The sequence below is a fragment of the Ambystoma mexicanum genome, chromosome 11 (assembly GCF_040938575.1).
Source record: "Ambystoma mexicanum isolate Mex_15411 chromosome 11, UKY_AmexF1_1, whole genome shotgun sequence".
NCBI lineage: Eukaryota > Metazoa > Chordata > Amphibia > Caudata > Ambystomatidae > Ambystoma > Ambystoma mexicanum.
The window spans coordinates 716,710,155-716,729,707 of record NC_090934.1 but is presented as its reverse complement, the minus strand read 5'-3'; the positions used below and the strand labels follow the sequence as shown (position 1 = coordinate 716,729,707).

The 19,553-nt window shown below is 41.8% G+C and overlaps 1 protein-coding gene across 2 annotated transcripts in view; it reads right to left on the bottom strand.

Annotated features, from left to right (window-relative positions):
- SPON1 (spondin 1) overlaps positions 1-19,553 on the bottom strand; it is a 1,209,493-nt gene that overhangs the window by 133,261 nt on the left and 1,056,679 nt on the right. For both annotated transcript variants that reach the window (XM_069623584.1, XM_069623585.1), the window contains exon 12: positions 16,935-17,105. In XM_069623584.1, coding sequence (XP_069479685.1) covers positions 16,935-17,105 — 171 coding nt within the window. The remainder of the gene's footprint in view (positions 1-16,934; positions 17,106-19,553) is intronic.

The following is a 19,553-nucleotide window of genomic DNA, read 5'->3' as shown; positions in this document are numbered from 1 at the left end:
GCAAGGTTACATGAGTCTGATAAACGCCCTATTTAAACCATATTTCAATGCAATAAGGCTAATAGAAAGCTAGAGGACTTGGATAGAGGGTAGTCCTGAGAAACAAAAAGACAGGAACATTCGAGGCTGGGAGAGCCATCAGGGTTGAGGAGCCAAGCAAACCCGAACGGGCTAAGGTCCCATTGAGAACAAGAGATAATAGACCTGTCAGAGAACCACAGAGTCTATTAAAGAAAACTGCAGAGAAAGAGAACCTGGAGGGTTTCACACACCTATTTGAATCTGGGGAAATTTCATTAACAAAACACACATTTTCCTGAGAAAGAGGAAACCGCATGAACCATATTAACGTTTGACAACAGAGCCAATAGAACGGTTGTGAACTGTGTTTTGGAACATGGCCAGGCAGAAGCGAATACAGAGACCATTGCTCCAGCCATCTTCCATTTTTTTCTAAGTGTTTGGGCCAGTTGGCTTCTTGGATTTGGACTTATGACTATTTATTTTCCGACATTAATGAGCCCCCCATGCAACAAAACCGTCACACATTCCAGGACAAGAAACAGGCTGTCTTAATCAGGATATTTAATTGTATTTAATATTCTAAATCAAGCCATTTAAGTTGATCCCCTAACTTTCAATGCTGTTAAAGTCGCCTATAATATATCAAATAAACTTGAGCAGCTTCTCTACAGAAGGAAAAACACAACATTCTTGCTATTAGCTCAATAATGTTTTCAATCAAATGTTCACAAACATAATTACATAGAACAAGAAATAGGAATGACTATCCACGATAATAAGATCATACGCTCCGTAAACACACAAATTGATATGGATTCTGTGATTCAAAAAGGCAAACCGTTTATTTGAAATGTTTTAGAAACAAAACAATTCACCTAGTGTTCTCTAAAGCCATGAAGAAGTATTGACATCAGAAAGAATATTGGTTTCAACTTCTGGTTCTCTAATTTGTGACCTAATTTTAATCTAGAAGTGTGGATATTATCTGTGTCACACTATGTTAATGTTAATGTTAATGTTAATGTTAATGTTAAAGGATATTTGTACCATGCATTATCACCACCGGAGTGATCCCCTGGCGCTCTGGCAGCTCTGAAAAAAAGGGAGGGGCGGGGATGAGTTAGTGGGAGTAAGGTGGAAAAGTGCAAGAGAGCAGTGATGTGCTGTTGGCAGCTTCAGCCCGGTGGGTCCATTGGCTGGGCTTGGGGTGTTTAACGGTCGGTAGTCATTGTGTGCTGTTGTGCAAGTCTATGTGTGGTTTGTCTTGTTGTTGCAGTGCAGTGAAGTTTTCGGCGGGTTGCTGTGCTGTAGGTTTGTGGTTGTTTTTGGCTACAGTTTGAGAGGTGTATGCAGAGAGGTGAAGTTGTTAGTGGATTGGTTAGTTGCCATTGCTGTCCTTGCAGTTTAGACTAGGTGTGGTGCTAGCTATCATTCACCATTCCATCTGAGTGTGGCAATTGTTAATCTTCAATATCTTATCTAGATGTGACGCAGGCTTAAGTTAAGTATTCCATCTAAGTGTGGCACATGCTAACATTCACATTACTATTTAGGTATGATGCAGGCTACATTTGAGCATTCCATCTAAGTCTATCTAGGTGTGGCTCATGCTAACATTCACAATCCTATCTAGGTGTGACGCGGGCTAGAGCAGAGCATTCAGTCTAAGTGTGGCACATGCTAACATTTACATTTCTATCTGGGTGCGGGGCGGCTAAAGTTAAAGTTGAGTATTCCATCTAAGTGTGGGGCATGCTTACGTTCACATGTCTATCTAGGTGCGACTATGGGGCATAGATAAGATTGGATATCTTTGTGGTGTTAAGTTGATTGCCTTTTTTATTTTACTTAAATGCTTGTTTACAAGAATGATGTTTCCTTTTGGGGTGTAGGGACAGCAGAGCCTAACTCTTTCACTATTCAAAATTAATCTGGTTCACCCTCACAACACCTTAGTTCAATGTGTTCATTAGTGAATAGATTTCAATTACTTTATTAAGTATGGCAGACACCAGTCTAAAGGATTATCACTTAACACAACAAGCTGGGATCTCAAAGGCCGCCAGAGATCCCACATAGCTAGAGAAAAGACATGTTATGATGAAGCTACTTGAAGTTTCAATTTTAAGTATCTGTCAGGAATGCGGACGGCATGCCAGGTTCAATAATTCTACCTGGTTCATACCGCTGTTCCGCCCCTTCAGATTCCCATCCTAACATCTACGTTCTTGCCCTGCCAAAACACATTAAAAAACCATTTCTATATCACACCTCTCATTCAAGAAAATACGTAGCAGCCAAAGATCAGACCTTCTATAACCGAAGGTGGCGGTTGCCATGGAAACTAGGGCAGGCACGATAGCTTCTCCACGCACGCACACGTTACATCCCAATCATGTGATCTGTGCTTTCCTTTTTTAACTCCTCCCGAATGTTCATTCAGTGCTTCTGAATTTGTTGAAGTATGTTCTTTCCTTGCTCTTGTTACCTGACTATCCTGTGTTCTTGAACTACTGCCTGGTTTTCTGGACTCATTTTGCCTGCTCCCTACCTGTACCTCGTTTGGATTTGCTGAATTCCTGGTTGCCGACTTGGACTGCGTCCCTGGATTTGTTTTTGTTTACCGTTTGTCACTGTGTTAAGGAATGCTGTTACCGGCTTGCAACATCTAAAAACAGACTCCCAGCCATTTTCCCTGGACCACGCGCTCCTGTGTTCATATCCTCCACGTTTCACGGAACGGACTTACTGTTGTCTGGATCTATGCTGCCTTCTTGTAGCACTGCCATCAATATCCACTTGGGCAAACCCAGAAGCTTTCTCCTTGTGTGTGCCCCGTATGGACTAGAGACTTCCGCGTACAGTTGGGGTATACCTGGAGCGTCCTTGTGCCGTTGGGTAAAGAAAATGACTTCCTGCCCTTAGACGTACTCATGCCATCGGGAATAGTTCCTGGTCCCATAGTGCTTCTTGAGTTTTGCCACAAGTGGGCTATTCTTTAGTGCATCAAGATATTTCCTCCTCAAAACACGGTAAGACCCCCCAACAAAACCTCACTCAAATCACATCTTGTATCTTTACTAAAATCTGTATCATTTAGTTAATTGTATCCTTGCCTTAGCTTTCCCAGATCCATCTTGAGTTAGATTACCTTGACTTCCCATCTTAATCCCTGCTGTTCCAGGACTTACCTGTATCTGTCACACAGGTTGGTTCGAGCCTGCATTGTTTTAGTCTCTTGTTTGCAACATCTGTTGTCAGTGTTTACCTAACTTGCTCTTTTCCCTTCAGGTTCTCTTAGGTGATCTGCTGGTCGCGTTGGATCCATTCTTCCAAATAATAGATCCCTTGGTATTGGTTATTTTATCCATACACAGGGTTATATTAGGTAGAATTTGTCGGCTACGTGGGCAAAACCAAGGCGGATTCCTAAAGTATCAATCACAAAGCATATTTGCATTTTAAAATTTATTGTACACAGAGTTCCTCCTAAATGCTTTTCATTTCTGTGTGGTATTTAATTACTTCTTTGGTAAAGTTGTATACATACTCTTGTTCATTGTACTGGTTTTTGGTTTGCCTTTCAAGGGCCGAGGACAGGTAGGGGTATCACAAGGTTCCCGGCAGCACCACCAGAAACGTTTATTTTCTTTCCTCCCGCTCCCAAAATCCCTCTCGCATAATCTAGATCTGTGTTGTGAGAGGCCTCTGCATTCAGGCCCATTTGCAAAAGGCCCTCTTAATGATATCTTTATCAGCTACTTGAAGTTGGAATCGCAGTCAGCTGTTCTCATGTCATTTAAGCTCTCTTGCTTTTTTACTTTGTCAAAGCTATTTCTCCTTCATATGTGTTTACTGTGCTGAACCAGAAGAAGGACTCTGACTATTTTGTGCCATATTAAGTGTTTTTAAAAGAAAACGCCTCTCTATCACTGTTGCTAGGAGGGCTGTACCCTGCATAATAAAACTAAAACTAAGGGTGCTGCAGGGTTATAGATTGGTGCTATTCTTCTGTAAATAGAATCCTGAGAAAAATAAACATCTCCCATAGACAGATTTCATTGAAGTGTTCTCTCCCACAATGTGGGTTTGGTCTGATCATAAACCAACATACATACTTATACAACTAACATTACACACATTGATAGTAAGAGCAGTCTGATATCAATAACAAAGCATCTACCATTGGCAATAAGAGATCAACTTTGACATTGTTTTGAATTTTACAACCACATACTCCACCTCCAATAATGCTTAGACACTCTAAATGGTATCCAGTCTGTTGCGGTTGGTTGGAGTTTGAAGGACAATGGTGCCCCTGCGCTCACTGGTGATCAATAAAATGTGTAACTATGATTGGACCTGCAGCCTAATACATGGTTTGTCAGGGATCCAAAACTCCAAGATTCCCATTGGAGTTTAGGGAAGGGTTGTTTTACAAACCTTGTTAGTTAGCAGCGCTGGTTTTTACACAATTAAAACAAGAGGCCTAGCAGGATATGCTAGGTGCATGTGAAGGGAGAGCCAACACATGTTTCGACCGTAGTCTTTGTCAAGGCAGTGCAATGGTTGTTGGTCCTGTATAAGGAATTTTTGAGCCATGTGAGTTGTTCCCTGTTCCAATGGGCGGTGGGCTGGTTAGCCAATATAATCATGTGCTCCTAGTGTGCTACGAACTACGACAAAGACTACCGTCGAAACACGTGTTGGCTCACCCTTGACATGCACCTAGCATCTCCTGCTAGGCCTCTTGTTTTAATTGTCTAACAACATTAAAACCTTCACTTATGACAACCAGTCAGGAGTTGCTCCATTATTTCAACAAATAGGAATCAAGCAATCCATGACTAGAAGCATTGGTTACAACCATCCACCAGCGCTGCTAACTATCAAGGTTTGTCAAACAACCCTTCCCTGGTATCCAGTCTGCTCTTTTTAATAAAATAATAGTGTTCTTATTTCACATTTACAAAGCCACTGTATTGACAGGGTCAATGATATTGTTTTCTGTGGAGAGTTAGGTAATCCCCCTTGATGTGTTGCCTTAACACAAGTCTCTGATGCTTCCCGCTAAGCTTTTACTTTTTAATTTCATATGCACACTTAGGTCTCTTTTTAAGTATGGTCACCCAATTGATTTATGGTAACTCATAGTTCCCATATCAGTCAGGGGGAGGCAGCTGTATATGGCTGTTTGTTTTTACAGATGTTAGGATTGAAAAGGGTTTGCATATGAATTAATTCACTCTTGTGGCTGAAGCTTTTTACATTCATTATATGCATTCTTACACAAAGTGCACAGAATATTTTAACTTTTTAATTTTCATTTTTTTGTTTAAAGTGCAAACCTAGCTTGAGAGCAGTGAAGCGCTGTAGAGGTTGTGGGTAACCAGTGCTTGGGTAATCTTTTGAAAGTAGCACAGTACTGCGAGTTGCCATCTTTGTGTCCATTGGGCATAGTCCTTGTTTAGATTTTGTTGGAAAAGCCATGTTTTGAGATATGTGTGTACAGCATTCATTAGTGCTACTAGAAGTGAATATAGATTGTCTGGTTGTCCTCTGATGTCATATGGCAGCTAAGCAAAGATGCCATATAATGAGTTATCCTTCATACATTTCTAGTGTCTATCACTACTTTGAAAGTGCTCATGGCTGTCTGAAAAGTGTGAAGATAACATGATAACATGATTGGAATTGAGCCTGCTACAATATAGCAACATTGGATTTCCTTGGGAAGGCTTACTGTATGGGAGGAGGTTAGGGTTGGGGGGATCAGATCATGAAACGTTCCCTAACAGTGTCCTGTGTTATTTGGTCTGATGTGGGGATGCCATCCAATTTTTGTTTGGAAGCTAATACTCGCTTAGTGTGTTTTAAGGATGCTGCTTGTGTCAAAAGTGACTGTCTAGGTCAGTGATCCAGAACACTTGCCTCTCCAGATGTTTTGGACTACAGCCTCCATCAGTCTATTTCTTTTTTGGTATTTATTGCATTTATGTAAAACCCAATCCCAAGGGTGTCACATTGTTTGTACATAGGCAGGAATAACAAATCACAATCTTACAGAGGTGGTAGCAATGGCATTAGTCATATGTGTTAAACAACCATGTTTCCATGAGTTGTATGAATGACTGACTGAAGTGTTCATTCCTGTTGATAGGTGGGAGAGAGGTCCAGAAGGAGGGTGCTGTGATGCAAAAACTCACATCACATGCTTTCTTGCTTTGGAACCTATGGGTGAGCAGGGCAACGTTAGAGGAAGAGCATAGAGGCTGTGTAAAGGGTTTAAAGATGATCACACCTTCAAATCCTTTAACATTGATGGTAATCTTATCAAGGTTACCAATGACACCAAAACTCTAGGCATCTACCTTGACTCCACCCTATCTCTCTCAAGACAAACCAATGCTGTGATTTCAGCACCTGACTATACGTGCAAACTCATCACAGCCTGCCACCCTTTCCTCACCACAGCAAACTGCATTATCCTTGGCAGAACTTTAATTATGGCCAAGTTAGATTATTGCAATGCCCTTTATTTAGGGACTAGCCATCGTGACTTTTGTAAACTGCAGGTCACCCAAAATAACGTCATTAAGGCTGCACTGAACATCCCTCGAAACCAACACACATCGGACACCCGTCACAATCTGCACTGGCTCTCCGTAGCACACAGAGTTTCTCTCAAATCTCTTGCCCTCACACACAAATGCCAGGCTGACAAGGCACCTCCATACTTGGCTGTGATATGTGACATGGTTGCCATATATCAAAAACAGGTTGAAGTCCAGCTTACTTGATTGGTTGTATCCAACGTTTCTGTTATCAGGGAATGCCTGCTGCCACCCATTGTATTGTGTCACCTATTCATCATTGGCCCATGCAGTTGAGTGTTCGCTTGTTTCCTTGCTCTACAGGGCCTGGAATGTGGTGCTGCAAGGTCTGCCTCAACATAACCTCTAAAAAAGCAAGCCTCTATCAGGAACATAGCCAGTGCCTTATGGATCACTTTGAAGTGCAACAATAGAGAATAGCCCTTGAAGAGTGCACCATACATGATATTGGAAAATGTACAATCTCTTAAATCATGTATTGCCACCTTGAACAGCAATCTACAACAAGTAGAGGGCCAGGAGAAATACTCTGAATCCTGTTTGATGAAAAATAATAACCACATCATTAGTAGAAGGTGTGGCCAACAAGGTGTTGATTCTGGAATGTGAGGCTAAAGCATTACAGAAGCAAATTAAAGCCCTCAACAAGAAAAGCAGGAGGAAGAACCTATGTCTTCATATGCTATTTGAGAGAGCGTGTGTTAATGAGACTAGCTTCAAACAAGCCTTTATTTCAAGTTCTTCAAGCAGGCTGCCATTTGGACATACAGTAAGGGCAAAGGATTGTCATCCCAACAAACAACTCAAAATAACCCAAGGAAACAAGAAAATTTCCTTTATACCCATGTGAGACCATATGTTGAAAGATAAAATGAATGTGGTTGAGGAATTGTTATCTGCTGCCCAGTCCTGTCCCACCAAAGTGCAATCTCTGAATACTGAGAATGTTGCTCACCACCAAATTATTTTAAGCCACAATGTCATCACCCTTGAAAGGCACACAGGAAATTGGATCATTTGAGGAGGCACCTAAGAAATTGCATGTGTTTATTGTTTTTTTTTACAATTCCGTCTACACTCAAACCTGGTCTGTTTTCTTATGATCTCTCCAATGTTGCCTTTATGGTTGAAGTGATGTCACCTGGCCTACCCTGCTTGTCACTTGTAATAATCCAGTGCTGAAAAATTGCCAAGACTTTATAACAAGTCAAAAAGGAAGATTTCACTCCCCTAAATTGACTTACCCTCACCAGCAAGGTTTAATGAATATCCTTTCTTATGTCACTTACATTGACGAGATAGCAGTCAAAACAGAATGGCCACTCACTGACACTGTTGCATTGCATCCTCTACGAAGACCTTAAGGATGAGTTGAAGAGGTTAACAATGCCAGAAGCATGTCTTTAAATATAGAATATTGGGTAACAAAGAAAAGGCTGCAACAGAAAATAAGCTGCCCAACAATGATATTTACTTGATTAGGGAAGATGCAATCACTATACCTGGAGTGGGACTGGAGGTCTAAGAGGGACCTTACTCTATGCAGATTGGGGCCCAGAGATGAATGCTTACTATTGAAGAGAGACAAGATCAGAAACCCCCGAAAAACCTGAAAAATGTGTTTTTCATGTCAAAGCAGTTTTTTTTTTTAATCTGAGCGTCTTTTTATCCTCACAGTGTATTGCAATGTAGCCTTGTAAACTCACCACCATCCTATACTTGCCTCTTCCAAGAAGGTAGAGGACATTCAACACTTCCTGGGGTTGTCAACCATCAATAGTAAATTCCTTCCTCAGTTTTCCAAGATCATTTGACCCTTTATGTTCTGTTAAAAACGTGGTTCTGTTTTTGTGAACTACAAACCCCAATCATACCTTTACTACCTTGAAAACGGCTTTTAGTTCAGCTCCTGTCCACTTCAATCAACCCTTTTCATTGTAGGGCTGACATGTATGAAAGTGCTATTTTGCAGTACCCAGGCAACATCAAGACAAGATAGACCCCCATCCTCTTCTTCTGAAATCTCTTCTATGACACTACCAGATGATATAATGTTCAACTAGCATGTTGTATATGCGATATCCAAGTTTCTCCAAAACGTGAATTACTCAAATCCTGATGCCCAAGAAGTTTCATTGCATCACCCCCTACAACTGCACACTCACTTGCTGTTTCAAGGGCATCCCAACAGAAAACTTACAGTTACTCATGCTCTGTCATTGCCATGACAGCTTTCCATCTCTACAGAAGTAAGTCACTGCAACTCAATAAACAATTAGACTTTCTTTCTGGGGACTGTGTCGGGTCGGAAGAAAAGTCAGACACGTTAAGGACATTTTGACTTGTTAATGAAATTAAATTAATAATGCATATCTTTCCTCACTGCTAGAGGGATTTTCCTGCCTATCTATAGGAGCTAAAGGTGATCGTCAGTTGTCAGGAAGACCCAAAGTAAAATGTCCTCAGACCAAACCTAACTCTATATGACCCTTCCACTAATATAACCAACTCAAACGAGGCCAAGAGAAGTTTTTCTTTTCCCCTGGTTTTCTGTTATCTTCTGGTGTTCACTAGTCTCTCTTTCACTCCATATGTTTCCTAATACAATCTTCTTGAATAGTCTCTGGATATCTCCTTGATATGCTCTTGTATCTTGTCCACAATACTCTTGGGTCTTATTGTCTCTTTACCACCATGCTTACTCTCTCCTACACACCAACACTCATCTAGAACACAGCGATACTATGACACATTCGGTATAGCTGTTCTCATACTAACACCCGCCGCATACTCCCTATCATCCTGACTAAACATCAGCGGAGCACACCAATAGCTTAAGCATCTCCTCAGGCCTAACACAGCCACAAATCAGTCTCAGCGCCATCCCCCCGGAATGAACAAATATGTCGGACCCCCCCAACCACTACACCTACCACTAAGAAGCAGCTAACATGCAACTGCCACATCGGATGCACACATTGCTGGTGCACACATGCATGTTATGACCCTTTCCCTCTCTACTGACTTCCGAGGGCGTTCAACATACCAGAGCTTTGAGATCATATTATTGATACATAAGGTGCTTTATAAATGCAAAGTAACATAACATAACATGTACTTGTGATAATTCTCCTTGAGATGCTTTCTCACAGTTTTGTCTACTCTTGTAGATCATTCACAGGGCCTCATTACGACCCAAGCGTTAAGGGTTAACGCCGTCGTTAACCCTTAACGCCTGATTCTGATTTTAACGGCTGCTTTTAGCAGCCGTTAAAATCCATGGCGCTAAACTGCCATGATGCTAATTACGCCACCGTAATTTACGGTGGCGTAATTAGCGCCTTCCCCACTCCCATTATGCCCTATGGGGCAAAAATGGGAATGGGGAAGGGAAAATGGGGATTTACCGCCCCACTCACCTTGGAATGGGGCGGTAAATCCGCCATCCACCATGGTGTAAACATAGTTTACACCATGGTGGTAAAGTTGGCGCAATTAGCGCCTGGGTCGTAATGACCCCCACAGTCTTTTAACCCCGGCTTTCCTAGTTTGGGTTGAACTTGATCCATTTGATAATTCCCCTTTCCTGAGTTCACTCTCTATACCTGTATCTTTCTTTATCTTGTTCACTCAGTAGACTTACCTCACATCCCTCAGTACAGTATTTCATGACAGGCGTTCTCCACTCTTCACCTTTAAACTAATAGAGTAATTCCCTTCCTTCCATGGTATTTGTTTCCAGTCTTTAACTATTTCCCACACAGGGTTGCTTGTTATTCTATGTATCTGTTTTCCACCCTTCCAGTTAAACAGTGTGTTAGTGAATATCTCGTCCTTATGACTCAGATGAGATTCTCTCATCATATAATCTTGACCCAATGGCCTCCCACTTTTCTCGGTATCTCCGGTACCTCTGTATATGCTGGGGAACTTTGTGAGGCTTGGCACTCGCTCTGGCAATCCTCCTCAGTATCTAGTTTCTTGTGCTTTGGGTTCATTGTATTCTCATTCTCAGCTTCCCTTCTGGCTACTTACGTATATGCGTGCTGGAGATAGGAAGCTGCTTGCGCTCCCCTCTGTGATGGTCTCAGCGTGCTTTGCCTGGTGTCCTGCCCACCATGAACTGGTTGTGGCCATGCTACTACCTAATACAGGATTCCTGTCTCCTGCTTCACAACAGTCTCCTTGTTGTATGCTCCAGGCCTCTGGCATCTCACGCTGGCATTGTTTGCCTCCTCGAAAGTTCCATGCTCCACAGCTTGTCTCTGCTCCATCTCTCCGAGGTGTGATCATGTCAGGGGTCTTCCCCAGCATACAACACTGACTCCCCCTCATTACTCAACTCATCTAAGTTAAATGCACATTTCTACTTCAAGAGACACCTTCTTTTCATTTTCCAAATTGGTTTGTTTCAACATTGCTTTCGGTCAAACAATTCAGGGATCTCATTATTCTTAACAGCATGCAGCTCCATGTATGCTGCTATGCTCTGTGGCCTAGGGAGTGCCACACAGGAACAGGAGTCATTTTCCCCTAGGGGGGAGTCTCTCCCAGTGAGGTCCCACATGCTCAGCCCCCGAGGGTGGATCTTGCGGAGCACGCTCACCTCCCTAGCCTCAAAGGAAGAGGCTCACCATTGGGGAGAAGGGATGAATACGTTTGATTCATCAGAGGGCCTGTGTTACCCTATTCAAGATTATGTAGCTTTATGTACAATATGTCTACATGACCAGGTTCCTAAGCACTGTCCCTGTGGGAAACATTTGCAACCTGCAACATGAGGTCAAAGAAACATAATGGTTAGCATAGATATAGCCACCAAGATGACCCTTACAGACTACTTTAATAGAACCATAAATGGCCAGGATATTTCTGAAAGATGTGTTCAGACTTCATGGTGTACCTGCTATCATTATTTGTGACTGAGGTCCATAATTTGTGTCTTGGCTCTGGGCACTACTCTGCATTCTCTGGGCATTCCAAGGGCCTTATTCTGGGGCTAGCACTCACAAACCAATGACAAGGCATAAGACTGGTCCTGATTTTCGAGAGCGGAATCTGCTTCTTTACATCATTGTTCTGTACAATTAAGGAGATCTACTACCTACAGCAAAGTTAGTCTATAATAACATAATTGATTCATCCAGAAAATGCAGTCAATGTTTCTGCTCCTACGGGTATCATTCTAGAATTGTTCCTACATCTGAATTGTTTGGAACTATGATGCCCACCATGAATCATCTTCTAGTGATGATAAAGTTAATGAATGAAAGGCTCTGAAGAATTGTGAATCATTATAAGATTCAGGGGAGACACATGTTGACATCCAACATAGTGAATCAGTGGGGGGATTCAAGTGATCAAGTTTAATTGCCATCTTCCTAGCTGCCTTCCCACATTGAACCCTCAGAAATCTTGCCTAAATACTTTGCACTCTTTAAAATAATTTGGCAAATCAGCCCTGTGGCATTTACACTCAGCTTGCCAATAGTTTGGTGGCAAATTCATCCCATCTTTCACGTTTAACTGCTCAAATACCATGTTAACTCTCATTTGCCCAATTCTATTTTTTATGCTGCAGTCTTTTCTCTGCTGCTCCTTATTGCTTCAAGCCCAGCCCTGTCCAGTTGTTGTCCCTCCTAGGGCCTTTCTGCCTGTCCCTTCCACGAGTTCTTCAACTCAATTTACATTGTTTCTCTGTGTTGACCCAGACATTCACTTTTGAACATTGCACGCCCCCCTTCACAGCAATGTCTTCAGTGCTATCAGCCTCTACCTATGTCACCAAACACCTTCTTCAGAGCCTACTACATTGCTATCAAAAAGGTTTTCCCCTGCTGAGGAATTTCTGGGTCTCACCTTCAGTGGCCACTTGCTCCCCACATGACTCAGTGACTCAGTGCCCTGGACCACTCACTAATCTTCACTTCTTCTTTTAAAATGTGTTAATTTAGTTTTAATAAATCAACATTATAGAAGATCTAACCCGAAAATATCCCTTCCAGTTATATACATCTGATTTATACCAGTACTAATGTCAAATGTGAATTCCTAAAAACATAGCATACTAAGTTCTCTTGATCTTACAAAACCTGGCATAACTAATGTTCACTTCTTAACATTGCCTGCATAACCAGGAGAGACCAGTTGCTGAAACAAAAACCTGATGAAGGACTTGATTGAGCCTAACACCAGGCTCAGTTCTGATGCTTGGCAGTATATTAATGTTAAACTGTTAGACTGGGTGGGAATGACCTAACATTTGATGGTGATTGTAATCTAGAACTACACAGAAGACATAATGATTGACCACAGATCTACCAAGGGATTTGTCGACTTTAAGCAAAGCACACATATGCTTGTCTTATTCATGGAGGATTCATCAACTGGCTCCTTGGGATGTCACCTTTTTTTTAAGGTCTGCCCAGTTCAGCTTCCAGAATGTAATATAATTCTTCATGTAAGCCATTTATCTCCTCTGTGAGTGGCCCCTCATTGAAGGCCCTGGTTCCCTAAGGTTTTGCCCAGCACATGCTGCTTTTAACATTACACAAAAACTGAGACCATTGAGTATGCAGAGGTTCATTTACTCTCATTAGAGGTGAAAAGTGTACTCTATTAGAAAGGGATGCAGTTAAGGTGACATTGCATGGAAAAATCAAAATATATTGGCAAACGAAGGGGAACTTTGAGGTCCCCACAAATAATCTGTTTAAAGAAATTACAGTATTGTAATCTACATTTTACAATAATCCTACAAGTGACATAGTTAATGTACTGGAGATATTACATTATCAGTAAAAAATACTTACAGAGTGGGCATGTCATCCATTGCTAGAAGTTAAATCCAAGTATTATGGGCTACGTGAAGAATCTTCAGATGTTGTGTCTTCTTCCCTAGAGGAGACCTTCCACACTGGGCCAGGGCGGTGAGTCCACAGTGCAATAGTCCCCCTCGAGGTGGTGCACAGGGGGTGGATCACATGGGGGAGGAATCCCCTTATGGGATTAGGGATGGCTATCCCCAGAGAACACAGTACACCACAGAAGGGCCACCCTCTCCTTATCTGCCAGAATCATATCCCTCAGATATATTGCTTAACAATACCAGCATGATTTATTGTGAGGTCAGTCCAGCTAACGCAATATAGAGGAAAAAGCCTCATGAAAATCAGAATCTCCTGTCTTGTACCTTTAACTCAGGCACTGGGAAGAAGAAGATGATGAAGAGTAGGACGATCACTCTGCTAAACTATGGTGAGCAGTCCTCTGCCATATCTTATTGGAGCAACAAGATACAAAATCGATAAGGGAAACCAAAGAGAGGTGAGAGATCCTCTGGAGAAGAGCTGTCGGGGAAGTCGGCCCAGCAACTATGAAGCAACGAATAGAGATGCAATGCACCGAGCAGGAAGAGATAGAGCGACCATAGCCCAAGACGTGGCTACAAGTCTCACTTCCCAAGCAACCTACGAGGTGTCCCTCAGTGCTTGCATCAATAGCAAGCAGAGAAGAGACTTTGAGAGAAACACAGAGCGCCACTGAGCAGTAACTAGCACCAAAATAATTCCATATGGTGCAAGAGTCTTGAGAGGGAGTCCTATTACCATGAAGATGTGAACCGAAAGCAAAGGTACGCAGTCTGGTGGGAAGGGACAGGAGGTCGGGGAAGCCAGAAGAAGCAGGGGGCAAACTGAATGAGGAAGTTGGGAAGGCTAAAGAACAGAGAATATTGCAGCCTAAGACACTGAGAGAAATACTGACAAATAGAGGGTCAGATACCCTGAACACCAGAGAACCAATAATGAGAGAGAACCTATCTTGGAAGTAGAGTGAACAAAGCTACCAAAGAAGGGGATTGCGTGTACAAGAATAAAGTGAACTTATACTACAGGGTCTGAGACCCACCAGGAAGAGACTCTGAAAAACAATCATATTCCCCCGGATAGTATCTGACACAATAGTGAACAAGACCTACCCAGGAAATAAATGAGGAATCAGGTTTTAACAGGAAGTTGGCTATTTGTGCAAAAGCCAAGGGAAAGGTATGCAACTTCCCTGGCAGAATAAATATTGTTTCTCAAGATCCAAACATCTTAGCTTGTGAAATGGAACAGGCAAGAATTCAGGGGAAAGAAGTAATTCCCTGGATATTGGAACAATGGCCCTCATTATAAGCGAGCCGGTCCGGAAATAAAGGTGTCAGTAACAACATTATTGGCACCTTTTCCAGACCGGCTCACTTCCAGTCTGCCAGTAGGGGCTGTGAACTACCGGCAGGCCCGACCTTCCGGTAGTTCTGGCCCCTACCGGCAATTTTTCATTGGAGCACTGGCACCATTGCGAACGGTGCCGGTGCTTCATGGTTCCCATTCCCATGGTGTCCTGCGGGACTCAATGGGAATGGGAACTTACTGTTCCTCCACCGCCTGTAATATCCTGGTAGCACTGGGATATCAGGCGGTGGAAACAGTAAGGTGAGTCTGCCGGTAAACCACCAGGGCCAGTGTGTCTTTAGAAGAGAACATTTCCTTTTTATTAATATGACCACTGAGATTTAGAATGTTCCTTTGATGAAGGAGTTTCATCATCCCCTTTCTAGAAGAGAACATCCTTGCACTTTAGACTTGTGTTCTAAGTGTTTGCGTCGGAATTGGGGATTTTTGGACACGACTGTGACTAACGTTTTATTTTGAAATCTTGAAAGTTTCACAAGTTTTTTTGAGGCATGGAAAACCCTCTTAGCACTAGGGCAGGGGGGGCTTTTTCCAACCCCTCAATTTACATTAATAAAACTCTCTGACAAACATCATGTCACTTGCATGTCAGACCTCTTCTTCTGCACCCTTACAGCCTGCAGAGAGCAGGTAAACAACATTTGCCTCCCTAATGAACATTTAGGGCCTCATCACGAGTTGGACACAAGCCCTTAAATGTGGTGGTAATGGTATTATTGCTACATTTAAGAGCTCGCCCCATCACAAGTTCGGTGCAAGTTTGGGCTGTTTAACCTCCAGCTTTTTTCGGAGGTGAAAATCCCATATAGCGCCCTGTATTACCACCGCCTGTATTAGCGCGTGGTATTAGTGCAAGAGATTCCACATTGTGAGCAATGAACACAAAGGGGAATGAGGGTTTACCATTAATGCCCAACCCTGATCCGGCAGTAACACCGCCGGACCGGTGGGCGCTAACCCTATTACAGTTGGGCGGTTTTACAGAAGGGATACTGGCCCGACTCATGATGAGGCCCTTAGAATGAAAGAACAAAGTTGAGCACCATAACAACTCTCCAAATGAGTGTAGTCACTAGGAAAACACCAAGTCCCCCCTTTTTTGATTCCTAATACTTTTCATCCACCCACCCCCAAAATCATTATCCCCTATCGCAACTCCTTTTTCCAAATTCGTTTTTTTTTGCAATTTGTTAGTTTAGCTTCGTTATAATGGTATTTGTTATTTTGGTATTCGTTATAATCACTGGCTAACTAAATTATAACACTGCACATTCACCACCATGCAAGCAATCTGCTAGGTTGAACTCTGTAAAATAGAAATTATGCCACATTGGGTTTACCTCGATCGGTCCATCTTCTTACTCATCCCTATTCTAGAAACTCTGGTCAGGTGTGTGTGGAATTTCCTAACATGGTACTTGCTGAATTTCAAAGTTTTTGTTTCATTAAAGCCTCACCTTATCATCAACCAACTAACCGTTTATTTACTGAATATATACACAGGTATGTGGTAGGAATAACAAATAGTTGAAAGATTAGGTTAGGGGCATGGCTTTGACAATGGCTGTGTTGACACAGAAAATGCACAACTTATGTTTCCTTCACACCAAGGTGCTGTTCTTAAGGTCAGCTCAACACCAACCACGGGTTTGTCTGCAAGAAAACACATACCTCTGGGACGGGTACAAAATGTGCATTCTTAGCACCTTGTGTATGCTGTAGGGTGCCATGCGGCGTATCTATTGAATTGAATGACTTCACCATGAGTACCTGATATTGCTTTATGTTTGTGGCTGTACAGGGCTGATTGGGACAGCCTATACCTTTTTTGGCTGGATCAATATGTGTTTCAAGGAGAAGGGAGGCAGAACTGAGTACTGTACCATGGTGAGTCCTGTCTTTGGAATAGTAGCCCGAGAATACATGTTTACCTCTATCTCAGGGTCTGTCATTCTTTGGGGAAAGGGCAGCCAGGGATCCTCCTGCTGGGGTATAAGTAACAGGAGAATAACATCTTGCACGATTCACCATCTTTCATCATAACAATGAGAGTACTTACAACACTCTTCATTTACAATGCAGGGTTCTGTCTCTTCAGTAGGAACTTTACACACAGAACCATCATCTGGAAACTGCTTCACGTATCTTTCTCTAGATCTCATCCCACTGCCACAAGAGGAGCTACACGGAGACCATGTGATCCATTCTGACATCATACAAGTAGAACCATCTACAAAATGAGAAATATAAAGTAAATGACTGTTGAGGAGAAGTGAAAACCTATTTGCTAGTTATAACAAATATTTAATAATAAACAGTAACATCATGCTTAAAGAATCTCTGAAGTAATAATTTGAAACCACTAAAAGTAATGAGAAAGTTAATTATGAGCACACATAGCATAGCATACTTATGCTTATAGTTAGAGAGATAGAGACACAAGGGAATCCCACTTAATATAAAGGATGGACCAGCGAACCCATGAATGCTGGTTAATAATGATGTGCTGGGTCCCAATTGACTAGTTTCTGCTTTAGCCAGCTTCCACTGCATACAATGAAGGCCCACTGGGAAAATGTGGATTCTGAATGAACAAAGGTGAGATTGTGCCCGCAGGTAATTATATCTATTCTGCAAAAAGCTGTCGATCTACCTTTCTACTAACAATCTTATATGGTGTGGGATTTCACACAAAAATACCTTTTTGTATTCTGATCCTAAAGAGTAAATCATGTTATTTAGCTTTGAAAAATACATTTCATAGCCACAGAAAAACAACCTCCATTGTTAGAATTGACCCTCAATACTGTGTGATTATCTTTTTATGTGTTTTGTATGCAACATTTCTTCCAAAGGAAGGGTTGCAAGAATACATGTTCTCACTTCAAATATATTTTTTGAGGATGATCTCCAAATATTGTAGTTTAAAAAAGAAAGTGTTTCTAATCAAACAAACCAGCACATATTGGATATTAAAAAGGATAGACATGCATGGCTCATTAATTGGTTCTATGCTTGAAGGCCGCGCGATAAAGGTTTCACCGCTGTTTGCAGTACAAAAGGTTGCAAACCCATGGGTGCAGCATTTTGTGTACAGCCCACTCCTCTTCCTTGTCAATGGGACACCCCCACTGAAACCCTGGCTGCTACACGGCACCCTCTGCACATCTCAACTAGATCTCATCCGCTTACCTGCTGCAGACTCCGGCCTCCAGCGCCCTGCTTCGAGGGTTCCTTCTGTACTCTGCAGAGTGCACACCTGGAAGCCCTGGACACAGCAAAGCATGCTTTTGTTTACAACCTTTGGTGACCCAGGCTTCTGGGCATGTGCTCTGCAGACTCCGAGCGCATGAAATGCATAGGTAGCTGACTACAAGGTTAGACTGAGGACATTCATAAAGGGGACCAAAATATTTTCACAAACTTTATATTAAGGAATAATCATCAAAAATTAAGTTACCTGAGAAAGTGACAAATGATGTAATTTGTTGGAGATTGCTGCCTTTTAGATTACACCTCTTGCTTGTTGCCATGTTTACATGGAATGCCCTGGCAAAGTCTAAATAAGCATCTGCACGGCATAAGAACATTTCCAACAAGCCGAAAGTGAGTATAATGAAAATGTGTAACCATTTCCAATGTTTTTCTTTTAATTGAATTCAAGACTTATCAGTGGTGAATGGAAAGTTCAGAACTAAACAAGGACTATGTCACAAGTCCCAGAACAGCTCTATGTGATATGCTGGGTCCCAACTACCAAGCACAGAAAATATACATTGCATGTTTGCAGCATCAAAAACTATATGACAATAGTGATTGTATTTAGAATGTGTTTCATTTTAACTGAAATAATGTAACACATCCCACTGAAAAGGTATCATGTAATGCTACATTTTGATTTGCCCTCTATGTATTTCACTTTGAGCAATGTTGGATGCAATGTAAACTAAACTCAAGGGCAAACAGGCCTGGTCATTTTCCTTTTATTGCCAAGAGGAACTTGAAACAAATTGAATCCCCCTTTCTGAAAGTCTTGCTCAGGAAAGCAGAACAGATTTGTATCATGAAAAAGGAGTTTGCATGAGACATACTCCTCATTGAGTGTCCTCATTTCTTCACTTGCAAACCGGATAGGAAAATACAAGTTAGCTGTTAAACTCCAAATATTTAATCTTAGAAAAATCAGAACTCTGTGATGCAATGGCAGGTTAACAAAACACAAATTGCATTTTGTAGCTAGATATTATGTCTACCAAACCATGCAATGGTTTACATAGGATGCCACATAAAGGCGATGAGATAAATGGGAAAAACACGTAACTCCTCCAAATCCCCTGTGCCATTGTTCATATATGTAATCGTCCATACTGATATCTAGATTACAGAGAACTATATTTGAGCAATTTCACATATTCACATCAAAAGTTAAGTCCAGAAAATGAAATTGCTATTTTAATATTAGGAGAGAAATGGCCCCTCCCTTTCTGTGTGTCATGAGATAAATTACTGCTCCCAACTCTATTGTACACCACTCAAGATAAACCCCTGCAACAAAACATATGCATGTCTCATCTCATAGACTAATATCTCACATATAAATCCTTTCAAATCTAAAATAAAAATCTGGCTTAAATCCCAACTATTATATGTCATAGCAAACTGGCAGCTCTCCATACTA